Raw genomic sequence first — 26,923 nt, forward strand, 5'->3', positions numbered from 1 at the left:
ACCTTCTCCTGTTGTAAATATGTACCATTTATCTCCTCTTGGAAATAAAAACCTAAAAAATTGTAATTGTAGACTGTACTCCTCTCATGTGTTGTATGAAATGCTTTGTTTGATATATAAATCAGGGGACAAGCACTGATGAGTTCTCATTTGCTCCCTATAGCCTGACAATATACAGTAAGTTGGCTCAACTGATTTTATATGTTGATCCAAATATAGTTGTTTTTTGTCTGTGTTGGTCATCCAAAGAAAATGAACAAATGAAAAACACCTGAACTTTACTTTCAGCAACATTTTGCAAGTTTACTACGAGTCTAAAGTGGCTTAAGAACTTAAAGGGACTGTTTGTAACTTTTTACAGGTATAAATCTACCGGGTTTGGGATCCCATGCTCGCTCGCATATGCGCTCGCATATGCGCGCTCGCGTGTGGCTACGCTGTTCAGACTGCTCTTCTGCCTGCTTGCCTTCATTCACACAATGCGCGCGTTCTCGCTCAACCTCACGTTCATGCGCGCACACTCCACACTGCAGGAGAGTTAGTTGCTCTGAGAATATCTAGTGAATGTACGGTGGACGTTTGTGCAGAAATAAATGCTGCAGCTCCTCCAGACCAAAAGAGGTTTCCCGTGCCTTGTGAAGTGACGGGGCTCCGCAGCGAGAAACGTTGTGTAGCACACAGCTCCTATCACTATAATTATACTGGACTAGAATCAGAAGATACCAAACTCGAACAGGAGGCAGAAAAAGTTATTTGCAATATCAAATGACCACAGTAGACAAAAAGCTAATAACTGGTACCTTGTATTTTAGAAAATAACAAACAAAATAAAATGAATACCCATGAGTTCAGTATACAGATAAATTGCACAAAGATGCTTCAGTTTCAACTCAGCAATGAAATATTTCTTTTGTCACACTCAGGGTTTCAACCACTGAGTTGTTACCAACTATTTTTTCTAACTGGGTGCACCCTAATATCAATAACTCAAAATCTCAATTCTCAATATTTGGATCCAACATTCAATGAGTAACAATATTAAAACAATAACCCGGTTCAATATTATCACTTCTCAACTCGTTTCAACCTTACAATTATTCAATATTAACTATTCCAGTAATAGACATTGTTGTTACCAAGGCATCACAATACACCATATCAATAATATGAATATTCAGTCCATTCACTTTAACCAGTGTGATGGTTAACACTCAGTCCTTTCACCGGCACAGGGAATGTGTTTCAGGGAGCACGGAGAGGGTAAATGTTTTCCAAGTCAAGTAAAAAAAAAAGGGGTTAAGTCAGAGTCTGGGGTTTGAGGTTGTGCACGGGATGCTGGGAGTTGAGTGTAAAGGGTGGTGTAGCCGTGTACAGGTTGTGATGTTTACCCTACCGCCGTGGCAGAAGAGGGGCAAGGTTGACAATTCTTGGCTCTGGGATCTTCAATCCAGGATCTAGAGGTCTCGTCTGGGTTAGCTCGCCATCAATTTTGAATCTCTCCAAAAAACCTGACCTGCAGTTATTGACATGGCCAGAATTGTTCATGAATCAATTGCATTTCTGATTCATCAGGAATTAATAATTCCTTTAAGTTCTACAACATATATTCATATAATGTAGATTTTACAATCAACATATTTTAAATAACCTTCACAGTGCATGAATTACAAATGAAACTGTGGTAAAATGAGACTATCTTAACTAAACATACTTTTTAAATTAATACAAATAATATTACATGAATTATAAATCATACAGTGTAAACCTGACACATTACTATTTCCTTCTTATATGTGTCTTTTTTTTTAAATCAAATACACTATACCATGAAATAAAATACCTGACAAAACATAACTCAGGTTGCTTCAGTATTAAACCGTTCTGTAGCTTTATGAGCCAGAGAAAACATTGAGCAATTAAACTCTTTATGTCACATTTTATATTCTTCCCAGTGCAGCTTTAATTCAGTTGAGCTCTACAACATTTAGCTAAATGCACTGTTCATAGCTTAAAGCTAAGTCTGTTAACTCTGGGCCTTTTCACTTGAACTTGTTAGCTTAGCACATCGTGGCACAGCATCGTGGCGCAGCACTTATTTATTACAGCGACTCACCAATTCGGGAGTTTCTCTGTGTCGCTCAGCAGCTTTCAGTGAACAGGGCTTCTCTCACACACACATCTATGAGCTTATAACAGAGTACAGACTGTTACCATTATGATTTGACAACGTTATATTGTGTTTACAACTTTATCTGAGCTATATTTTTACCGTTCAGCAGCAGCTCCTCTCCTCACAGTTTCCTCTAGCGTTTGAGTAGTATTGTCTAGCCTGCCTGGGGTGTGGTAAACCTGCGCTCTGATTGGCTAAGGCACCTCTGTGTGTTAACTCTTTGTGACCTCGGTTACAGCTGTCATCTCCGACTGGGTGCCGGTGTCTTCCCTGTTCTCTCCAGCTGCGGTCGGAGAGAACAGGGAAGACCGCGGCCGCGGAAGATACCGGCCGCGGTCTCTTCCTGCTTCAGCCTCCGGGGTTGAAGCAGGAAAAGCCAACACTAGGATCAGCAGTGATTCATGGAGAGACCTTCGTCTGGTCAGTTAACATTACTGCCACGCAGCTGAAATATAGAGTGATATTGTGGTTTTAGCTGACGTGTGTCGCCTCACTGTCTTGAGCGATGCTCGTTCATGTCTATTTAGAGCGAGCAAGCGCGAGTCCGACGCTGACTTTCGTTGACTTAACAGCCACAGGTGTTGCTGTTAAAAAGCAATTCTGAAAGTTACAAATAGTCCCTTTAAGGCAAGAAGGTTTATTTAGTCACAGAAGGCCTACTCATAAAATGCACTGACTTCACTGACACCTAATCTCCCTCCAAACTAAATTGAAAAGCTGACGGCCCCTCAGTATGATCTGATCAACACCACGCTGGCAGATTGATTTGTTGACTATGTAATGTCACAGGACTGATAAATTCCATAGGTTGTGTCGGCCACGTAATGTAGTCGACAATGAACAACAGCTATGAAACTGAACATTAGCTTGATAATATTGTAGAATGTGAAGTTATTTGGTAGCCTACTGTGTGAGAGAATTTGTATTTTTATGGATCAATATGTGGGGCAGCAATCGCTTCAGGGTGTCGGATCAGGACACTATTTTGTGTTCAGGTGAGAGTGTAGAAACAGAGAGATGCAGAGTCCAAATGTAGAGGTAAGGCTTTTTATCTTGATGCAGATCAAAGCATACAAATAAGCCTAATGAGAAATTAAAGTGTTAAATGCAAGGTCCAGCACAGTTTCTGTATATTTTCCATTGACGCACACATGAAAATAAATGTCCATTAGGCATCAATCATAGCAGGTGATGCCCAGCCTTCTTCTCCTCATCTATATTTCTCCCTCAGTGCTGTATTTGGGGGCCTACTCAGTGCAGGCACACTGATGGCACATGCACAGCGTATGATCAAGCACAAGAGATAGGAGGAGGAGACATGCACAGAAGAGGAGTGCAAGGGATCAGGTGGAAGTGTCAGGTGTGTTGAAAGGAGTAGCCACATAGTGCTTCTCACCTGCCGACATAAAGAAACAGCCCATAGTAAGAGTGTGAGAGAGAAAAGTGTCAATTACGTGAGTTCTGTATAACATCTGTAGAGACCCTGCCTGTAATTTATCACACACTTTTTGGATAAAAGACATTCGTGTGTTAATGAAAAGAACAAAACAAAAAATATCTATTTATGTAGCTATGTACAGTATGTATTTATTTGTGTATTTATTTAGCCTATTTATCTTCTACTGTTACTTTGATCCTGTGCTTAAAGAATGTTACACTTTTATAGAATGACCAAACTATCTTCTTGGCTTTTATTTTGACATGTATGCTTTCACTTACGGGTCACGTGACTGCCGTTCTTCGCTCTTCGATTCAAAAGAAGAAATGACAACAAGAAACTTGAAGAAACCAAAATTGGATTGTTTTTAAATTAGTTTTTCTTGTTTGGAAACAAAAAACTAACAGATCACCACGTGATTTTGTTTTTCGTTTTTGGTTTAAAACGAAAACATTTTTTTTTTTAATTCCAGTGTAGTCATGCAAAGTGTAAATGCAAAAGAAAACACATAACATTGAAATGACTGAGTTTATTAAATATTAAATTGTCACAAAACTTAACTAAATAAATAAATAGATAAATAAATAGATAAATACATAGATATTGATAGCTTGTCCTATTTGTCTTTCTCCAGCCTCCAAACCCCAGGCAGTACTGCCAGCTAAATGCCACAGTGCCAGTGCTGGCACTGTATTTTGACGGCCAGAGTGACCTGCTGATCGACTTTCGCCTGTCCAGGGCATCTTTAAATGCCCTGATGGCAGCCATCAGCGAGGATGCTGATCATGGTTGGGGGCCTGTTATCGAGTCCCTGGTATTTTTGTTTTGGTTGGCTAGTGGAACTTCCTACCGTGTTGTGGCCAGGGTATTTGACATGCCCCGAACCTTAGTTCACCGGGCAGTCCACAAAACGAGCGGGAAGATATTGGCTCTCCTCTATCAGATCGTCCGTCACCCAACAGAGGAGGATCTGGTTGCCGTAGGAACAGGCTTTGCACGTCTGGCAGGGTTGGCTGTTTTTAACACGGTAGCTGGTAGTATCGACGGCTGCCACATTACAGTCAAGCCGCCCTCTGACGATGCAACCTGCTACATAAACAGGAAACTGTTTTACTCCATCCAACTTCAGGCTGTGTGTGACCACACAGCAAAGTTTATTGTTGTTTGCGTTGGTTACACCGGGTCTGTGCATGACGCAAGGGTGCTGAAAAACAGCCCTCTCTACTACGAGCAGAAGTACCCTCCACCGGGTTTCTGCATCATTGGGGATGGCGGTTACCCCTGCCTCTCCAACCTAATGACCCTCATCACACCATACCGCGAGCCTCTCCGCAACCAGCTGCAGGCTAGATTCAACAGCCGTTTGTCCAAAGCCAGATGTGTTGTGGAGAGGGCATTCGGCATTCTGAAGACCAGGTGGAGAGCCATCTTCCTGAAGGCGCTGGAGGTGGACATCCTCTACGTTCCGGAGGTGATCACCTGCTGCACAATCCTGCACAACATTTGCCTGAGCAACGGAGACCTGTTGGACCCAGACGTTGGTGTGGACGGGGCAGCAGATGACCTTCCAGACCATGGAGAACGAGCACCTCCAGGAGCCATCTGTGGAGCAGAGGAGAGAAACAGGATGGCAACCCTCTGTTATGCACCAGACCATGATTACATTTAATTGATTAAATAATTTGGCTAATTTCAACACAAATTCTTGTCTGAACATTTCTTTGTCAATGACTTAAAACCTCAGAGTAACAACAGTAATAAAGTAATCAGAATAACAACAATAAACAGATTGAATTATATATCTGTATTTATTTATTTATTTAACAACTGCTGCAGGATGGCCAGGAACCGCTCCTCCCTTGCAGCGACCTCTCTGTCCCTCCTCTCCTCCCTCTCTCTCATCTCGTTGAAGAGACGCTGCTCGCTCTCTGCCGCGTCACGGCACCGTCTCTCCTCCCTTTCCACTGCCTCCGCATACCGCCTCTCCTCCCTCTCTAGCACCTCCTGGTGTCGCCTCTCCTCTCTTTCTTCTGCCTCTCTCTCTCTCTCCTGCCATCTTTCTCCCTGTCCTCCGCCTGCGCCCTCCTGAATTCCTCTGACTCCCTCACCTGCATCTCTTTCACGAACTCCACAACATCCACCCGCTTTCTTTTTGGGTTGAATGTTGTGGAGTCCGTGTCTCCTTCTGGGGTCAGTACAGAGGGGGGTGCGACCACCACCGCACCCTGGGAGGATGAGGCAATGAGGACAGGCGGCGTCACCGACGGCCTGCCCCCAATGCCTCATCCATCAAAGAGTACCACTTCCATGATGCGGCAGTGGTCTCACCCCCCTCTGTACTGACCCCAGTTCTGGGGCACTTCAGGTCCTGTGGAGGAAAAACAGCCAAAAACAAAGGAGAACATTTCCAGATTATATTGAAATAGTAATAGTGGAGAGTCATCACTGTTGAATGCTTCTGCTGGTGTTATGTTTGCACAAGTGAAAAGTAAGCAAGTAATGTCAAAGAGTCACTGATATATTAAGAAAGTTGCCTTTTCATCAGCACAAACAATAATTTAAAATTCACGTCCATAAAGGATAGTGACATGTGGAATATTGAAATAGACAAGCTAACCAACCAACCTTATACTTCTGCTTGAGGTTCTCCCATTTCTTTTTAAGGAAAACTGGAGTCACCCTCCCCTCCACGCCTTTCTCCACAATGTAGGTCCTGTTTAAAAATACAATAGTAACAGGGTGTAGCATTGTAGCTCCACATCTATATTGATAAGGTAACTTATCGATGCCCATTCACGTGTCACTAGTGTAACGTTACGTTAGCTAACGTTAGCTTGCTGGCATTAGCGTTCATAATCCGACAACGCCTGAAAAACCCAACAAATATTCTTATGGCTGGTGGTCGATAACATTGCAAAGGAAGCAGGCTTGTTAGCATTGTTAGCATTCACGATATCGTTCATGGTTCGTTAACTGTACAAACTCCTAACAGTAATCCAATAAACATTCTGATGACTTGTGCTCGACAACAATTAGTGCAAAAAAAAAAGCAAATGAGTAGATGTGAAACGTTATAACTTACATTTATAAGGTGCGGCATTCACCCCCCGCAACAGCTCCTGCATCTTCTGCTGTCATTTCACAAGTTTGAATAGTGGTCGTGGCTCCGCCCCTTCCGCTACGTAGCCAAGATGGCGACAATTGAGTGTGGAAAGTGTCCAGCGTTCCGCACTCAACGATCTGACCGCTTTGAGTACAACATCCGGGTACTTCGAGAGCACTGCATTTGCCGTACTACCCAATTGGAACGCACTTATGCACTCAAAATAATGAGTGTAAGTACAGAAGTATGCGGATTGGAACACACCCTCAGTCAAGTCAGCATGCTGACACACTGACAGCTGTTGTTGCCTGTTGGGCTGCAGTTTGCCATGTTATGATTTGGGCATATTTTTTATGCTAAATGCAGTACCTGTGAGGGTTTCTGGACAATATCTGTCATTGATTTGTGTTGTTAATTGATTTATAATAGTATATATACATACATTTGCATAGAGCAGCATATTAGCCCACTGCCATGTTGATAAAAGTATTAAATACTGGACAAATCTCCCTTTAAGGTACATTTTGTACAGATAACAAATGTGTGATTAATCATGATTAACTATGGACAATCATGTGATTAATCATGATAAAATATTTTAATCAATTGACAGCGCTAGTATCTATGTATTCATTTTTATTAACGCTTAAATTTATTTATTATTTTAGTATTTTTTAAATAAATAAAAGCACTGTGAGATGGGAGGCTCTGATTTGATAATTTTTTTATGCACTCTAACCCAATGATGACCCACGTTGAATGACAGCTCCCTAATTTTCATAATGAAGTAGAAATGTATAAAGAAAAGAATACAGGAATAAATAAGTTAGGGGAAGTAAATAAGGAAGAAAATGCAAAGGGAAAATCATGCAGAAATAAATAAATAAATAAATATACAAATAAATACATACAATTTAATAATTAATAAATAAATTTAAAAATGAATTAAAAACAAATTAAAATAAATGCAAAACAACAAAGACAAAATAAATAAATAAATTAACAGATAAATAAATTAATTAAATGAGGCATGATACACACCCCACAGAAGTCTGTACCACTGACATACACATTCTTCCTAATAAAAAATATTGGAAAATAAATAAATAAAAGGGAAAATTAAATAGAGTAGATATAAGGATATAAGGGGATTAACACAAAGGTAAATGAATAAAGAAGCAAATTAAAAATATACATTTATGTCACATTTTATCAATTAATTCATGCCTACATTTATTTGTAATAGTATTATTGGTACATTTAATGACATATCTATTTATCTATCGAGTCATTTATGTATTTATTTATTTTAGATTTTGACAGGTTCCGTCCTCCATAGTGCTCAGACTGGATGAAAACTGTCTGATCCACTGGTCAAACTGTAAACTTGGCAGAAAAACCTGACTCAGTCAGATGAGGAGTCTTCACTGTAAAACTAAAGACGATCCAGTGAGGACAGCACACACGGAGCAGATAGACGGTCTACCTGGACGTCATGGATCACCTGTTGGTGCTGCTGCTGCTGCTGTGGAGCTCAGGTAGGACTCTGCTTTAAACATGATGTGTTATTACTCACACATTTGTATTGATCTTTAAATCAGAGAACAAACTGATCACACACACCAACATCAAGTTTTTATTCACAGCTTCAGACGCACCGAAACACTAAAATATCATCGTGCACCATGTCTTATCTTCTTACCATCGTTTTCCAGCTAAAAGTTGTAGGGACGATCTGACAGGAATCGACAGCTCTGAAGAAACTTTTGGACTGTTGGTCGGACAAAAAAGACATTTGTAGATGTCAGCTTAAACAGAATCAACAGATTAATCAACTATTAATATAATGGCTAGTTGTAGCTGCAGTTCAGTCTCCTCTCAATGACTCTGCCAAGGTTAACACATTTAACTGGAAATGACACTCTGACAGCATTAATCTGATAGGAACATCTCAGCCCGCCCTGGTTGTCATGGTAACAGAAACCACATTCCTAGAATCTGTGATCTGTCAGCAGCTTCCTGTGAAATCACCAGTTTCGCAGAAATGCAAGTCAGAGAAGTTAACGACTACTACTACAGTTCACAGAGTGTAAATATCATCCTTAATGGACAGAATTTAACAAACGCTAAGGCTGCGTCAAAGAATCTCAAAACAAACCCAAAAAGTTATAAAACAACCACAAAGAGATGTAAAATTACCACAAGTTGTAAAGCCACTACCAAGAAACTGAAAACAACCACAACTAGAATGGCACTCAGAGAGCGCAGACCTCCGCCAAGGTGCGTGACTTTAAAAACAGATCACAGTTCACAGCACCGTGAGGGGGTCGGCTTGTTATTAACACGGTGTGTTTCCGTGTAACGTATCGGCGGATGCCTCTCTCATTCAGCAGCCTTGTTATGTCTGTATAACGTTACACTGCGATGTCTCTCATCCCGTCATCTACCATCATGATCATTATAATAAAAAAAAAATAACTTTGGCAGATAAAGTGACATATTAACAGCTTTTATCTCACATGACTGACCGCCAGGCCGGTCTCAAGGCACCCCGCAAGCGGCTCCGTCAAACATCCAAAAATGTACTTAAAACAATAAATATTTGTGTTTTTCTACAGGACTCCAGGCTGAAGAAAATAACAATTCAACAGGTAAATAAAAAAAGAGAAATAAAGAAATAAAGTCAAGTCTCATTTGAATTTTTTCTTAAATTCACTCAAATCTTCTTTTACTGACGACTCTCGTTTCTTTTCAGAGTCCGTCAAGTTGGTGGGAGGAGACAGTCGCTGTGCAGGAGCAATGGAGCTGAAACGTCAGGGAGACTGGAGACCAGTGAGAAACTATTACTGGACCCTGAAGGAAGCAGCTGTTGCTTGCAGACAGTTGGACTGTGGCTCTGCTGTTTCTGTAGAAGAGAGAGAGGAGTCCTCGAGCAGATATGTGTGGAGGATCAGCTCTGACTGTGCTCAGTCTGGATCTGCTCTGTGGGAGTGTGCAATACCAGATTACTCTAACTCCATCCTGAATCTCAACTGCTCAGGTAGGCCCATCAGTGACATCATCTATGGCACACATGCACCAGCTAGAATCACAGCAGACTGTCTCCAGCAGCCATGATGGAGTCTGTTGATCTGCTGCCTCCGTAAATCAGGTGCTGAATGCACCAAGATAAATATCTGTAGATATGAAATAGGTTTGTCAAGGTAGTCAGTGTTACCGGTGTTACACGGTGCTCGGGCAGACACCGATTATATTACGTCCCCACCATCCGAATGCATCTGCTCCGTAAGGAGTAAGCTCAGAATAGCAGGAGTCATATTTCACACACACAGGACAAGAGAGAGTTGACAGACAAGACAATGGCGAAGGATTTGGTGTTGAAGCGAAAAGCAAACGCACCTATTTGGCAATATTTCAGATTTAAACCCAAATGCTATGAGGGAACCACAACCCTGCTCAGGTAAGCCTTACAAGGACATCATCTATGACATCATCTATGACAATAATGTACCCAGGTTGAAACACACATGCACCATTTAGAATGGCAGCAGACTGTCTCAGCAGCCATGATGGAGTCTGATGAGTTGTTGCCTCGGTAAATCAGCTGCTGAATGCACCAAGATTTTTATTCTCTCCCTGGTTTCCCATCCATCCCTCTGCCTCTCCTACTGACCCTCTTCTAGAGTCTGACCCTTAAAGGCTATAACTGATAAGTTAAGATCAGCCTGGTCTCAGGAAATAGGTGAGGGCAAAGATGATTTAACCTGGGAGGCTATCCAGGTAAGGTCCACCACTCTTCTATTTGTATCAGGCACGGGCTGATTCAGTGCGAAATGATCCACAGGGCACACTGGAACAGGTGATTGCCCAGAGTCAACCCAACTATTGATCCAACATGTATCCGCTGCCACAGAGACCCTGCAAATCTAATTCATGTGTTTTGGTCCTGTCCTTCCCTAACTACATATTGGGAATCTGTATATAATACACTCTTTCAGGTGGCTCTATCCCTCTTGAGCCGTCACCTGACGCTTCTTTATTCGGCGTCAAACTATTAGTGCAGCGTTTTGAAATGGCGCTCCAAATTGACCTTCTTTCGTAAAGCCATGCTCACATTGCAGATGAGACAGACCGAGTTAGAATATGAGGAAACAATAAAATAATCCTTCTCCCAGTTTGAATAAAAATTATATGTTTTTGATCTTCTGGCTTTTGATATTTGTGTTTTGAGCTAATTTAGCTAATCGATGGCATGAACCGCTCTAAACTTCTCCAGTTAGTCACTGTCAATGAGCAGTGAAAACATGTGTCCTGATGATGAACTGATGTTGGAACTGTTCTGAGTCCAGTTTGAATCACTGAATTGTTGTTTCATCACATCTTTTTATTTTTTGTCTGGTGTCTTTTATCTCTCTCTATTTTATCTTCTATCATCTCTCCAGACTCTGTCAGGCTGGTGAATGGGACTCAGGCAGACTGGAGGTGAAGTCTAACCAGTGGTGGTCCTTGGTGGTTCATTTCTGTTCTAATGAAACTCACTTTATTATTTTACTGATGACTCTCTTGTTTCTGTTCAGAGCCTATCAGGATGGTGGGAGGAGACAGTCGCTGTGCAGGAACAGTTTCAGGAGCTGAAACATCAGGGAGACTGGAGACCAGTGACTGACCGTTACTGGACCCTGGAGGAAGCAGCTATTGCCTGCAGGCAGTTGGACTGTGGCTCTGCTGTTTCTGTAGGACAGATAGGGGAGTTCTTACCCAGATCTGTGTGGTGGATCTGGTTTGACTGTGTTCGGTCTGGAGCTTTTCTGAGGGAGTGTGCAGCATCATATTCCTCGCCAAACATCCTGAATCTCACCTGCTCAGGTAAGCCCATCAGTGACATCATCTATGACAGTAATGTTTCCAGTATGTTCCTTCCTCCGTCACAGTGACAGTCGGTGGTTTCCATTGGACTGAAGTGTAAAGTTATCCAGGACAATGACCTGTGTAGAGAAGTGTACGGCAAGCCGTTTAAACATTTAATAGCTCAGCTTGACTATCCAGAATTAACATTATAGATATCTACAATTACATTTTGACTAGTCAGAATTCTTATTCCAGATATCTATAATGTCATTGTGACTAGTCAAAACGACAGTTAGAGATATCTGTAATTCAGTTCTGACTATCCTAAATAACAGTGACAGATATCTCAAACCTCATTATGACTAGTCAGAGTTGTTGTCATGATGTTGCTCATCAAGGCTTCCCATTGGATATCGGCCCAACAAAGCATCTGAACAGTGTTAGCAGAAGCTTTTGCTAACTTGGATAGTTCGATAAAGTTGGAAAGATATTGACAGATTCAAACTTCGTGGATCAATAACTCATAAGAGAAACATAGTTAAAACACCAACGAGGGCTCTTTCTAACCGTAGTAAGGTATACAACGAGCTACAACCTCATTTTAATCACAACGAGCCGTCCTCCGAGCTGGACACGTAACATCGGTCTCTATGTGCAGCCGGCTGTGAGACGAGTGGTCGGGGACCGCTGTGGATCAGATAGTTAGAAAATGACATGAAATAGAAAGAGCTCATCATCAAGGAATCTGTGGCCAATGAGAGCTTTGTTCGCTAGAGAGTTGTGGTAGAAATTTACAGCGTATTGTAGATATATTGTCTCCAGACACACTTTATAAACCCATACGGCTGCAGTGCAGCGCAATAGTAGGTTTGAGTAGCGTCAACCCCCTCTCCCCCTTCTGACATAATTACAGACATCTGTAACATAATTTCACGTCGTCACAACTCTAATTCTAGATATCTGTAATTATATTTTGACCATCCCTAACTCTAGTTAGAGATATATACAACGTAATTCTGACTAGTCAACATTTCATTTTAGATATCTGAAAAGGACAATGTAGATATCTACAGTTGAGGGGAATTAAAGATACTGTATCTCTAACTGGAGTTATGAGTAGTCAGAATAAAATTGTAGATATCTGAAACTGGAATTACGACTAGTCATAATTCAGTTGTGGATATCCGTAATGAGAAGTCCCATACACATGAATGGCAAAAGTAGTTTGAATCGTACTAGTCAAAATGTAATTACAGATATCTAGAATTAGAGTTATGACTAGGCAAAACAACGTTGCAGATATCTCTAATAAATCTCCTTTCTAGCTATTAAATATTAAAACAGCTTGTCATAGAAGTGGTCTTGTTTCTGAAAACTTCAAAGTTTCCACAGACTGCTGAGCTTCACCTGACAGGACACACCTGTCTGTCTGTAGGCCTTTCCCATTTCCCAGTTTGTACGTCCTCGATTCCTTTCTTCGCCTCCTCTCCTCGCGTCATAGGGTGCGTGCCAAAGCTCTTAATTTTCGTTTCCTCGCTCCTCAATCCTCGCTTGAACCGGAAGTTGTTCTGGTGCGCCATCTTGAAGACCGTCCCAAAGCCCTTATTTGTGCATCGAGGAGCGAGGAGCGAGGATCGAGGAGGCTTGCCGGAGGAGATATGAGCGAGGATACACCAGTGTATCCTGCACGGAAGTCTTTTACCGACCGACACGCCCCCTTATTGGATATCAGTTACTGATTGGACGCTGCTGCCGATCAGACTGATCTGATAACTTTACCTCTCAACATCACTGGAGTTTTATACCAGAGTGAAAACAGATCACATATTAAACGTTTTATAGTTTAGTTGTCTTCTGATTATCTATCTAGTTAAAATCTGTGTTAATTGAAGCTCTGAACAGCAGCAGAAGGACCTGCTGTAGATCTGCTTCACACACCGTCAGAGAAGCAGCCTGACACTGAGAGGGGTCTATAACAGCTAGCGATTGCGAGATGAAGCCTCATGAAGCTTTGAAGCTTTCCAGGAAATTGGTTCGGAAAAGGGTTCATTGCGCGAGGCTTCATGTGCTCACGAAACCACCTTGTGGTCAAAGAGTGTAAAACAGGCAGATATGATCTTAACCATGTGATAAGATAAGATAAGATATTCCTTTATTAGTCCAGCAGTGGGGACATTTGCAGTGTACAGCAGCAAAGGGGATAGTGCAAAAAACAAGATGCATCAGCTAACACAGTAAAAAAAGAGCTAAACACAGTGTAACAAAATATGAACCAAGTATAAAGATAGGAAGTATAAAAATAGGAGCAGTATATACAGTATTGACAATAAACAGACTATTAACAAAATTGCACAAGTGGAAAATGATATTGCACAGTGAGAATTAAATGAAAATCCACCTGAAAATATCAGGTTATTGTCAGTTTGTTGGTTTTTGGTGTGTAAGTGTAAGTGCTCTACTGGGAGCAGTGCTGGTTGTGGTATACTGGGACCACAGATCTGTGATATACTGTATTTTGCGTCAGTAAAGGCTGTTGGGAATGACTATAAACAATGAAAAAAAATCTATTACCATCTAATCAATTTATATCTATATCATATATAATAAAATGTCTATTTAGTAAGTATATTATGAGTATATAAGATACATGTATAATAAACTGTATTTTTTTGGGAGTAATGCATCTTATGTGTGTAAACCAATCCTTTGGTCAATAATTGCATTGTAGTGTAGTGTAATATAATATAATAATTGCAGGAGGGGTAATATTAGTGTTCTGTGTCACTTCTGGAAAGTGGCATTGGTTGAACCAGTGAAGATCTGAACCACTTCATGAACCAGTTACGTGGTATGGCCGGGCAGCGAGGCTTCGGATGTCATCAATGACGTCATTGGTCTAAAACGATACAAGCCTCAATATGCGCATCGCGGAGAACTTCCTGGATTACTCGACACACGCTCCGAAGCCTCGACACAGCACGTAACATCACTAATAACAGCTGACAAACGGGTCTAAAATAACTTTCTTCATTTATTAGAATGATTTGTCTTTTAATGATCTGTTATTTCCCCCGTTAACTTTTATTAATGATACTATTAAAGTCAGAGAGAGAAGGAGAGTCTGTCTGTCAGCAACAAACACCTTTTACATCATTTATCCTCATTTCCATTCAGTCACATGAGGCTGATAATTCCTGAACGTCGGGTTTGATATGAGTTACATCATTTACATTTTCCCTTTAGCCTAATAAATAATGTCCAGTGTTCAAAAGACACCATAATCATATTCTGAGTTATTAAATAATTAACTCACAATCAGAATATCAATAACTACAGACGCTAATAATGAATAAATAATATAAAGTTATTGTGCCAGTAGAGATGGTTCCTGGTCCTCTAAGCATGACTCAGTCCACAGTAGAAATACAGACTGCAGCTTGCACTTGTCTTTATTAGTATTAGTACAGTTCAGACATAAACAGCTGTTAAAGCTGTGATCAGCTGCTGCTGTCATCAGAAATGGACGTCGCTTCACGTGACGCTTCAGAGGAAACAACCGTCTCATGTCTCTTAAATCGTATTTCCTCGTTTCCTCTCTCCTCGCATGGTTTCCTTGCGTCTCTCCATGCTTCCCTGGTGGGAGGGACTAAGACGCAAGGAAAAGACGCAAGTGAGGGAAACAGGGATGCAATTAAGAGCTTTGGGATGCAGCTCTAGTCCTGCCCATGAGAGATGGAAGCTGAAGAGGTGAGGAAGAGATGCAAATTCTTCATGACCATGTCAGACAATATATTTCCTCTATATCTGAATGTAAAAACAAAAAAGCTGTTAAAACATATAAACCACTGTAAGCTTTAAAAGATATTTATCTAACTTTGATTTGTTTAATCTTTTTTATTACAACCTTTAGTCCCCCTGGCTTGTTTGTAATTGTAGACTCCAGTTATATACACAAGTGTTTTAAACTTGATAACTGCCTCAATAAAGTTGTTAAAAAACACATGTGCCGAGAAGACTTATGCAAAGTATACACAGATGTAGCGTCGCTTATAGCTCCTTCGGCAAGCCTCCACGCTCCTCCAGATGCAGTTTAGGAATTGGGATGTCCTTAAAGATGGAGCGCTGAGATCAATTTCCAGATCACAAGCCGGAGCATCGAGGATCGAGGAGACAAGGAGACAAGGAGGCACAAAATCAGGTCCATTTTGTTAAACGGAGGGTCAACAAAACATAGAAAAACATGTAAACGGAAACGGTGGTGCATTGAACACTCTGTTGTGCTACGCAAATGCAGTGCCTTTATAATACGACAGGGTTTGTGCACGTCGCTGCAAATTGGGTAACACCTCTGACACACCCACCATTTTGAGGAAACACGCCGTTCAACCCAGAGACCATAGCAAACCAGTGCACACTGTTTTCAGACTGAACGTGCCCCTTGAGATGGTAAATCTACAATCAAGAATGAAGATACAGGTAAACAGCAATACTGTTATTCATTCAATGAGCCACATCCTCAACAGATTCACAATCCACAACCTAATGCCAGTGACATCACAGCCACTGAGCTTGCAAGGTTTCTAGCAAAGAGCCAGCTGGTAACAGAAGTACTTACAAAGTTTGATGACAAACCTGAAAATTATCTCAGCTGGAAGTCCACCTTTAAGAACACCATAGCAGAACTGGGTCTCACACCCTGTGAAGAAGTGAGCCTGCTTATTAAGTGGCTTGGCCCAGAGTCAGCAGAATGTGCTCGGAGAATTAAAGGAGTCAAACAAAAGGATTAAACAACCGTCAGCCAACAATTGGGTTGGGAATGATCTGGTCCCGACTAGAAGAATGTTATGGTTCTCCCGAGGTGAGAGAGAGGTCACTGTTCATGAAATTTGAACCTTTTCCAAAATTGAGCAGCAAAGATCATGTCAAGCTCCGTGAACTGGGAGATTTGCTGCTTGAAGTGTAGACTGCAATGCTAGATGGGTACTTCCCAGGTTTAAGCTACCTGGACACATCCAGAGGAATAGCCCCAATTGTGGAAAAGCTTTCTTTCCCCCTACAAGACAAGTGGACAATGGTTGGGTCAAAATTCAAAGAAGACAATAAAGTAACATTTCCACCATTTTGGTTCTTTTCTGGGTTTGTGAGGAAGGAAGCCAAAGCAAGGAATGATCCAAGTTTCTTAACTGCTTCTCACTACTCTTCCATCCAGAAGAAAGAAGGACCCTCACGCTTTTTCAGTTCAAAGCAGTCAGTCATGGTGCACAATACCGGTGTTTTTACAAAGGCAGAAAAGTCAGTGGAGGATCTGGGTAAGATGTGCCCCATGCATCACAAGCCGCATCCACTGAGAAAATGCAAGGGCTTCAGATACATGCTTCTAGAGGACAGAAAGAAGTTCATTAGAGAAAATAACATCTGCTACCGCTGTCTCGCATCCTCTACTCACCAGGCAAAAAACTGTGAGATTGCAATCAAGTGCCTTGAATGCGGGAGTGAGAGGCATTTATCCGCTCTTCATCCAGGTCCGCCAGCACAGTCCGCCACCACTTCCTGCCCTCCTAAAGAGCATGGCGGGGAGGAAGAAGACAAAGAAAAGTCAGACATGACAACAATGTGCACAAAAGTTTGTGGAGGCAGCTTATCAGGAAAATCATGCTCTAAGGTTTGCCTTGTCAAGGTTTTCCCTCAGGACCAACGACATAACACCAAGAAGATGTATGCAATCTTGGACGAACAAAGCAATGTTTCACTCGTGAGAGCCGAGTTTTTTGACATGTTTAATGTCGACAACACACCTGAGCCATATACTCTGAAGACCTGTGCTGGGGTAATGGAAACACCAGGCAGAAGAGCACACGGCTTCATTGTGGAATCCATTGATGAGAAAATTTGTCTCTCTCTTCCCACACTCATTGAGTGCAGTTCTATTCCATGTAACCGTACTCCTGAAGCTGCTTGGCATCACCAACATTTGAGGCCGATAGCTAAACAGATACCACCGCTGGACCCAGATGCAGAAATCCTCCTTCTGATCGGACGTGATCTACTGTTCACAAGGTGAGGCAGCAGTACAATGGGAAACACAATGACCCATATGCACAGAAACTGGACATGGGCTGGGTCATTTTAGGTGATGTGTGTCTTGGCAGCACTCATACGCCAACACAAGTTAGACAATGGACGCCCCGGCCTTTTTCCTCCATGTGACAGTCACATTAATGTGAAGGAGAAATTCGGCATCAAGAACATTCCAACGGCCATTTCCCCACAGCTGAATGTCTCAGCTCTAGCCACAGAGTCATGTTTGGAGAAACTAGGTGAGACCGCCTTCTGCCGCACTGACAGGGATAACCAGCTAGCTCCATCGGTTGAAGATATGATGTTCTTGCAGAAGATGGAGGAAAGCTTCAAAGAAAACACTAACAGCTGGGTCGCCCCACTGCCATTTTGCGTACCCATACGTCTTCTCCCAAGTAATAGAGACTATGCCTTCAGGAGGTTTCTGTCTCAGGCGCATGTTGGACAAGAAAGGAGACATGAGAGCTCAATTTCTCGAGTTTATGCAGAAGCTGCTGCATAATGACCATGCAGAGCTGGCCCCACCGATCGAGGAAGGAAAGGAAAGATGGTACATTCCAATGTTCGGGGTCTACCACCCACAGAAACCTTGGCAGATACGCGTGGTATTTGACTCAAGTGCTCAGTTCGATGGAGTTTCCCTTAACAACGTACTACTTGCAGGACCAGACCTTAATAAACAGTCTTTTAGGGGTCCTCCTACATTTCCGAAAGGAACCTGTCACCATCACAGCTGACATTCAACAAATGTTTTATTGTTTTGTTGTTGAAGAGGAAGACAGAGACATCTTGCGATTTCTGTGGTACACAGACAATGACCTCAGCAAGGATGTGGTTGACTACCGCATGAGAGTACATGTCTTTGGTAACCGACTCTCTCCAGCTGCGGCAATCTTCAGATTGCGAAAGGCAACAAAGGAAACAGAAGGGCAGTATGGCAGTGATGCAATGCACTTCATAGAAAGGGATTTCTATGTTGATGATACCCTGAAGTCCTTTCCGACTGAAGCCGAAGCTATTGATGTTCTGAGAAGAGCTCAAAAAATGCTTGCTCAATCCAACATCCGTCTCCACAAGATTGCATCCAACAGACCGGAAGTGATGAATGCTTTCCCTGTTGAAGATCGGGCAAAGGACATTAAAAACTTGGACCTGGCAGAGGACGAGATTCCAGTTCAACGCAGCTTGGGTGTCAGCTGGAACGTCAGTTCTGACACATTCACCTTCCAGGTTCCACAGACTCAGAAGTCCTTCACACGGCGTGGAGTGTTTTCAGCGATCAATAGCCTGTTTGATCCTTTAGGATTCCTGGCCCCTGTGACAAGGAAGACTTCTTCTCAGGGAGCTCTCCAGAGGCGGCCTTGAATGGGATAGTCCCTTACCTCAGGACATGTACAATGAATGGAGAAGATGGCAAGATTCTTTACAAGATCTTATGGAGCAGCATGTGCCTCGCACCTATGTATCATTCTCCATATCTCAGGCCGAGAACACAGAGCTCTGTGTATTCTCGGATGCTTCAGTCAAAGCTATATCTGCTGTAGCTTACTTGAAGGTCACCCACGAGAGTGGTCATAGTGAACTTGGCTAGAACTCTGTGCTGCGGTACTTGCTGTGGAAATGTCTGAGATCATTGTGCGAGAACTTGACATGAACATTGACAAGGTCACCTTCTACACCGACAGCAAAGTGATACTCGGATATATTCACAACCAAAACAGACAATTCTATGTGTATGTGACCAATCACGTACAGAGAATAAAACATTCTTCAAAGCCAGAGCAGTGGAAATACGTTCCCAGTGAGCACAATCCCGCCGACCATGGCTCTCGATCAGTGACTGCATGCAACCTACCCAGTACTAATTGGCTGTCTGGGCCAGCATCCCTGCTGAAAAATGAGAACGTTGCAGATGAAGAGGAGGCTCAATTCTAGCTCATCAACCCAGATTCAGACATGGATATACACCCTAAAGTGACCACACTCACCACGACAGTGTCAAAAGGTACTTTAGGAACACAACGCTTTGAGCGGTTTTCCAAATGGGACTCTAGTCAAAGCGGTGGCTCACCTTCGTCACATCGCTCACAGCTATGTCAAGTCTAGGAATGACAGCAGCTGCACTGGATGGCACTTATGTAAGAAGGTGCTCACAGAAGAGGTTCTGATTAAAGCGGAGCATGATGTTATCAAATGTGTGCAACATGAGTACACAAAAGAAATCAAATGTCTTCATGCAAAACAGGATTTACCATCCAATAGTCTTCTTCGAAAACTTCATCCAGTCATAGATGATGATGGCTTGCTTCGAGTGGGAGGACGCCTCTCACAGTCTAACCTACAGAGTCATGAAGCAAATCCTCTCCTCATTCCAGGCAAACATCACGTGGCTGTGCTGCTCATTCGCCACCACCATGCATCAGTAAAGCATCAAGGAAGGCACATAACTGAGGGAGCTGTGAGATCAAGTGGTTTATGGATTGTAGGAGGTAAGAGAAGGATCAGCAGCGTTATATACAGGTGTGTATTATGCAGAAAATTACGAGGTCGGATGGAGCATCAGAAGATGGCAGACCTGCCCTCTGAACGCCTACAGATGGATCCCCCGTTCTTTTATGTTGGGCTGGATGTTTTCGGCCCCTGGGAGGTATCGGCACGCCGCATCAGAGGTGGACAAGCGTGCAGTAAGAGATGGGCTGTTCTGTTCACTTGCTTGTCTACAAGAGCAGTCCATATTGAGGTTATAGAAAGTATGACTTCCTCTAGCTTCATCAACGCCCTCCGCCGATTCTTTGCCACCAGAGGTCCAGCCAAACAACTGAGTACAGACTGTGGAACCAACTTTGTTGGCGCATCCAAGGAGCTGAAGTTGGACCACCCACACCCTAGAGTGGCTAGTGTTGAGGACTAGCTGCTGACCCAGTGATGCCAGTGGGTTTTCAACCCCCCTCACTCATCTCACATGGGTGGGGTGTGGGAGGGAATAATAGGGATAGCACGACGTATCCTAGATTCCATGCTCCTGCAAGCCGGAAATCCAAAGTTGCCCCACGAAGTTCTTACTACTGATGGCAGAGGTTTCAGCTATCCTCAATGCAAGACCACTTGTGCCTATCTCTTGCGACCCAGAAGCACTTCTTATCTTGACCCCTTCTACTCTCCTCACCCAGAAAATTGGTGTTCCTGAAATCCCTCCTGAAGATTTCACCAAGGGTGATATGTTCCAACACTAGTGAAAGAGAGTTCAGGTCTTGGCTGACATCTTTTGGGCTCGATGACGTAAAGAGTACCTGAGCACACCTCAAAGCCGCCAGAAGTGGTTTCGCAACCGGCCAAACCTTAAGAAAGGAGATGTTGTCCTGATGAAGGACAAACAAGTAAGAAGGAATGAATGGCCAATGGGAGTTATTGTGAAGGCCCTACCTGGTAAAGATGGAGTTGTCCAGAAAGTAGAGATCAAAGTAGTCCGGAACAAGATGATCAAGACCTTTCTCAGACCTATCTCAGAGTGCATCCTCCTTCTATCCCCAGAAAACTAGATGATTAAGTGGCATCATCACTAATGCCAGGCGGGGAGTGTAATGGACTTGCACCTTTTTTGAAGCAATTACTACCACTTAATGTTATGTTTTGGTAGTGAAGTTTTTGCAAAGTAAATAAAGAGCACATGTGACAGGAAATAGTATTCTTCATCTCTTCCTGTTTTGCAACAAGATGGCACTGTTTTGCCAGAGTGAGCATACAATTCTATCCATATCCATCCTGCATTTTCTGTCCCTCTGAGTGGCAATGCCAGTGAGCATGATTTATTTTATGACTTGAAGTATATTTTTGAGTGTTTAGTTTGATGGTTTGTTACAATTAGAAAGACTTTGGCAGCATGTGCTACATGTAGTTAATTGAAAATGGACACATGGCAGATGGATGTATATTTACATTACAGTGTATCACATTGACTTTAAGTAACTTGTTTATATTTGCTAGAATGCTCACCTGTGTTAATATTTGATTGTATGTTTTTCAGTTTCACACTTCGTCATATTAAACCTGTCCAAATACAACACATAGGTCTGTTCCTTGGAGGAAGAATATGGGAAGAGTTTAGCTGACGGCAACGCCTAATATAGGACACAGAGTCGACATTAGGTCTGAGCAGAACAATGTGAAAGGAGAATATATGCATGTGAAAGGAGAATATATGCATGCGAAAGGAGAAATGCTGATCATAAATGGTGTGGGATGATATTTTACTGTTTCAGTGTGTCCTCTCCTTGTTAACTGCTGCTTGTTTAACTGACTGTGTCTCCCTCGGTTCACTGACATCATGTTTCTGTGTTGTTTGACTTGAATGAGTCCTTCAGAAAGCTGCAAGTGCCAAATTAAGTAAATCTCTTATGTACAAAAATAAGTCAAATTCTACTGAAATAAGATTTAGTAAAATTCTTATGTAATAAGAAAATTCCTCAATCACAAAATTAAGCAAAATTCTTAATAAATAAGTACTTAATCATGACTGATTTGCAAAATCCTTTAATAAAACATTATGTAAAATTCTTATGAAATAAGCAAAATCCCAAAAATTGTGTGTTATAAATCCATCTGGATGTGAGATGAGCTCCTTGGAGGTGCTACTCTGCTCCCTGAGCTCCTTCCTCTTCAGTCGGCCCTCCTTCAGCTGCAGGAACACCCATTTTATAATAAACCAGCTCAGTGTTCATTCGTCTGACCGAGTTCTGCCCCCTGGTGGCCTGGAGACACATGACAGCACACAGATGTGACTTCCTGCATCACTCCTCTCTCTTCACTTCAAATAAACACAGACTGAGTGCTTTATGTCAGTTAGTGGTCTAAACAACAGACGTGTGTCAGTACCTTACAGTAGAAGTAAAGGCCAGTGGTCACCAACAGCAGAATCAGCACCAGGACGACCACTCCGATGATAAGAGGCTTTGGATCTGATCAAACACATGGACAGTCATCACATCACATCACATCACATCACATGACTTCATGAGTCCAACAGCTCCCATTAAACACAAACTGTAGTGACCTGAAATCTAAAATCACTTCTTGAATCTTCTTTATGTGAATCGAGGCTCTGAGGACGGAGACTGTTCTTTGTTGGACAGATTATAAAGTCTGAGATTAATCTGTAGAAATACAACTGACGTGACTTTAGTGAGACTTTTATATGTTTATAACCAAACATGCTCTGTCCTACAGTAGATTGTTTGCTGTTGACATTTATATATGACACGTGTAACACAATGACAGTAGTCACAGTGTCATTCCAGAAACAACAACATGCATGGGCTTATTATGACTGAATATATCATAACCCTGAAAGTACTTTGCTAAAGTGGCACTAGTACTAAATATCTCTCTTTAGTTGGTTGTGTGCAGACGTCCTAAAGTGACGTCATCTCCACGTAGAATAAACCTCTAATTTGTAGTCATGTTTTAATCTCCATGATTTCTTGCGAAATAATAAAATTCCGTACATTCAAAATTAAGTAAAATTCTTACGAAAGAGGAAAATTTGTTAAGTACAAATTAAGTGAAATTCTTATGAAATAAGAAAATTCCTCATGTATAAAATTAAGTAAAAATCTTATTAAATAAGAAAATTCCATAAGTACAAAATTTAGTAAAATTCTTGTAAAATAAGCAAAGTCCTTAATTATAAAACTAAGCGCAATACTTCACTACAGAATTAAAGCTTCTCTGTTGTCAGCTGATCATTTTCACTCCGTTCGGACCAATCACATTTTCCAAACCTGCATGTAAACAGTCAGCTTACCTGCGACAGTGAGAGAGAGCAGACGGCTCTCAGAGAAGAAGTCATGAGAAAAAACATAGACGTGATAAACACAGCTGTAGCTTCCTTGGTGGGCGGGCTCTGCAGCAGGAAACAGGAAGTGGGCGGAGTGATTGACAGCTGGCTGGGTGTAGTTGAGTGCTGAGGTGGAGGAGGTGAAGGTGAGCTGGAAGGAGCCTCCTGGGTACTGTGGCTGGGTGGAGCAGCTGATGGTGAAGGTGGAGCCCCTGAGCACCTGAAACCCCTGCTGCTGGGCCTCGGAGACCCCGTCCACGGAGGAGGACGCAGAGATGTTGGGCTGAAGCAGCATGTCTGTAAACACAGAGAGATGATTGGCTGAGAGCTGGGGCACGTTCAGTCTGAAAACAATGTGCGCTGGTTTGCTACGGTTTCCGGGTTGAACTGCGTGTTTCCTCGAAATCGTAGGTTTTTCAGAGGTGCAACATGCATGGACTTATTATGACTGAATATGTCATAACCCTTAAAGTACTTTGCTAAAGTGGTACTAGTACTAAATATCTCTCTTTAGTTGGTGGTGAGCAGACGTCCTAAAGTGACGTCATCTCCACGTAGAATAAACCTCTAATTTTTATTCATGTTTTAGTCTCTATGATCTCTGAAGGTTCAGACAAAAATTATTAACCTTCTTAAATAAAAAACAGGAAAATTATTATGAAATAAAAAAAATTCCGTAAGTATAAAATCATATAAAATTATTATGAAATAAAAAAAATCCTCAATTACAAAATTATGGAAAATTCTTAATCATAAAAAGCAAAATTCTTAATGATACAATTACGTAAATTCATGAAGTACAAAAACATGCAAATTTCTTAAGAAATTATAAAATTCTTTAGGTACGAAATTAAGTAAAATTCTTATGAAATAACAAAATTCCTTATACACAAAATTAAGTAAAATTCCTGTGAAATAAGCAAACTCTTTAATTACAAAACTAAGCAAAATACTTCACTACAGAATTAAAGCTTTTCTGTTGTCAGCTGATCATTTTCACTCTGTTCGGACCAATCACATTTTCCAAACCTGCATGTAAACAGTCAGCTTACCTGTGACAGTGAGAGAGAGCAGACGGCTCTCAGAGAAGAAGTCATGAGAAAAAACATAGACGTGATAAACACAGCTGTGGCTTCCTTGGTGGGCGGGCTCTGCAGCAGGAAACAGGAAGTGGGCGGAGTGATTGACAGCTGGCTGGGTGTAGGTGTGTGCTGAGGTGGAGGAGGTGAAGGTGAGCTGGAAGGAGCCTCCTGGGTACTGTGGCTGGATGGAGCAGCTGATGGTGAAGTTGGAGCCCCTGAGCACGTGAAACCCCTGCTGCTGGGCCTCGGAGACCCCGTCCACGTAGGAGGACGCAGAGATGTTGGGCTGAAGCAGCAGGTCTGTAAACACAGAGAGATGATTGGCTGAGAGCTGGGTCACGTTCAGTCTGAAAACAGTGTGCTCTGGTTTGCTATGGTCTCTGGGTTGAACGGCATGTTTCCTCGAAATCGTAGGTGTGTCAGAGGTGTTACCCAATCGGCAGCGACGTGCACAAACCCTGTCGTATTATAAAGGCACTGCATTTTGGATTTTAGACCAATAGCCCTTACCTCAGTGATTATGAAATCTCTAGAAAGAATTCTGCTCCAATATCTTGTCAGTACAACAAAAGACAAACTTGATCCATATCAATTTGCATATAAGCAGGGTTGTGGTACAGAAGACGCTGTTGCCACTCTGGTTCATATTATTACAAAACATTTAGACAAACCAAAAAACTTTGCAAGAGCCCTTTTTCTAGACTTTTCATCAGCCTTCAATACAATACAGACAGACATCTTGGTGTCAAAAATGGTCCAGCAGGAACTGAATCCTTATTTAATTCACTGGTATGCCTCTTTTCTCACTAACAGAGTTCAAATTGTAAAAGTGAATAAAACCCTTTCCACTGCCATCACGACCAATGTCGGGGCTCCTCAGGGTTGCGTGAGTTCAGCTATGCTTTTCACCTTTTACACCGATGACTGTCGTACAAATACACCAAATCAATACATCCTAAAGTATTCTGATGATACGGCTATAATATCTCTGTTAAGTCACTCGGACAACCCTGAGCTGCACCAACATGGCGTGAACAAAATGGTCGAGTGGAGTGACAGTGATGCTCTTCAGATTAACACAAAGAAAACGGAAGAAATTGTATTTGGTTCACCATCTGATTCTCATAGAGTTCCTGTTGTTATTCATAATGAAAAAATCCTGCAGGTATTTTCATATAAATATTTGGGAGTAATGATTGATCATCTGTTATCTTGGAAAGACCACATTGAATTTGTCTGTAAAAAGACAAAACAAAGAATTTACTTTCTCCGCCGCCTCAGGTCTTTTGGGGCAAGTAAACAAATTCTTCTATTGTTTTTTACTTCTGTGATTATGAGTGTCCTGCAGTATTGTTATACTACATGGTACAAGAATTTGTCAATTACTTTAAAGTCAAAACTGCTCCAACAAATGAAAATCTGCTCAAAGATTGTTGGTCAACCCCTTGAGAAACTCTATGAATCAGCCTATCATAATAACATCTTAAGGCTGGCTAACAACATCGTCTCTAACCCCAACCATGTTTTGAACAGTGAATATCAACTGTTACCATCAAATCAGAGATACAGGGTTCCACGATTTAATAAGGTTAGACTGAAGCACTCTTTTGTGCATCAGTCAATCCTTAAACTAAATATGGAGCCTAATCCCAGATCAAATGTGCGTTAAAGGGCCCTGAATATTGTCTTCTGTGATTGTAATGTTTAAATGTTTGTATCCTTGTTTATTGTCTTTGTCCTTTCTGTGATGTTGCAAACGGAGCTGCTGTGATGCAAAACAAATTTCAGACCTGTCTGACAATAAAGTATAAAGTATAAAGTATAAAGTATTTGCGTAGCACAACAGAGTGTTCAATGCACCACCGCTTCCGTTTACATGTTTTTCTATGTTTTGTTGACCCTTTGTTTAACAAAATGGACCTGATTTTGTGCCTCCTTGTCTCCTATCAAGCCGATCATCGATGCTCCGGCTTGTGATCCAGAAATCGATCTCAGCACTCCATCTTTAAGGACATCCCAATTCTTAAAATGCATCTGGAGGAGCGAGAAGGCTTGCCGAAGGAGCTATAAGCAACACTACATCTGTGTATACTTTGCGTAAGTCTTCTCGGCACACGTTTTTTTTAGTTTTTTTTTAACAACTTTATTGAGGCAGTTATCAAGTTTAAAACACTTGTGTATACAACTCAAGTCTACAATTACAAACACGCCAGGAGGACTAAAGGTTGTAATAAAAAATATTAGATAAATATCTTGTAAAGCTTACAGTGGTTTATATGTTTTAACAGCTTTTTTGTTTGTACATTCAGATATAGAGGTGCAGCTCAAAAAATTAGAATATCGTGAAAAAGTTCAATATTCTTCGTCGGTT

At 41.7% G+C, this 26,923-nt stretch overlaps 2 protein-coding genes and 1 long non-coding RNA gene across 3 annotated transcripts in view; 2 read left to right on the forward strand and 1 right to left on the reverse strand.

The window, feature by feature from the left end:
* Window positions 1-26,923, reverse strand: part of LOC119474418 — an 813,351-nt gene that overhangs the window by 682,674 nt on the left and 103,754 nt on the right. The window contains exons 10-11 of the mRNA XM_037746445.1: window positions 24,523-24,852; window positions 23,438-23,767 (exon numbers count right to left, since the gene is read on the reverse strand). Of these exons, the coding sequence (XP_037602373.1) occupies window positions 23,438-23,767; window positions 24,523-24,852 (660 nt within the window). The remainder of the gene's footprint in view (window positions 1-23,437; window positions 23,768-24,522; window positions 24,853-26,923) is intronic.
* LOC119504410 lies at window positions 1,271-17,420 on the forward strand. Its single transcript, XR_005210560.1, has 3 exons — window positions 1,271-1,460; window positions 4,576-4,581; window positions 17,407-17,420. It is a non-coding gene; the product is annotated as an uncharacterized LOC119504410 (long non-coding RNA).
* LOC119504397 (antigen WC1.1-like) lies at window positions 7,955-10,903 on the forward strand. Its single transcript, XM_037796487.1, has 3 exons — window positions 7,955-8,249; window positions 9,330-9,362; window positions 9,467-10,903. The coding sequence occupies exons 1-3, from the start codon at window positions 8,207-8,209 to the stop codon at window positions 9,826-9,828; spliced, it is 438 nt and encodes a 145-aa protein (XP_037652415.1). The 5' UTR covers window positions 7,955-8,206; the 3' UTR covers window positions 9,829-10,903.

Source organism: Sebastes umbrosus, chromosome 16 (genome assembly GCF_015220745.1).
Source record: "Sebastes umbrosus isolate fSebUmb1 chromosome 16, fSebUmb1.pri, whole genome shotgun sequence".
NCBI lineage: Eukaryota > Metazoa > Chordata > Actinopteri > Perciformes > Sebastidae > Sebastes > Sebastes umbrosus.

Bases quoted from the DNA above. Each gene is read 5' to 3' on its own strand.
- LOC119504397 (XM_037796487.1), top strand. From the start codon at position 8,207: ATGGATCACCTGTTGGTGCTGCTGCTGCTGCTGTGGAGCTCAG. The intron at 8,250-9,329 runs GTAGGACTCTGC...GTTTTTCTACAG, and splicing joins GCTGCTGCTGTGGAGCTCAG to GACTCCAGGCTGAAGAAAAT. The intron at 9,363-9,466 runs GTAAATAAAAAA...GTTTCTTTTCAG, and splicing joins AGAAAATAACAATTCAACAG to AGTCCGTCAAGTTGGTGGGA.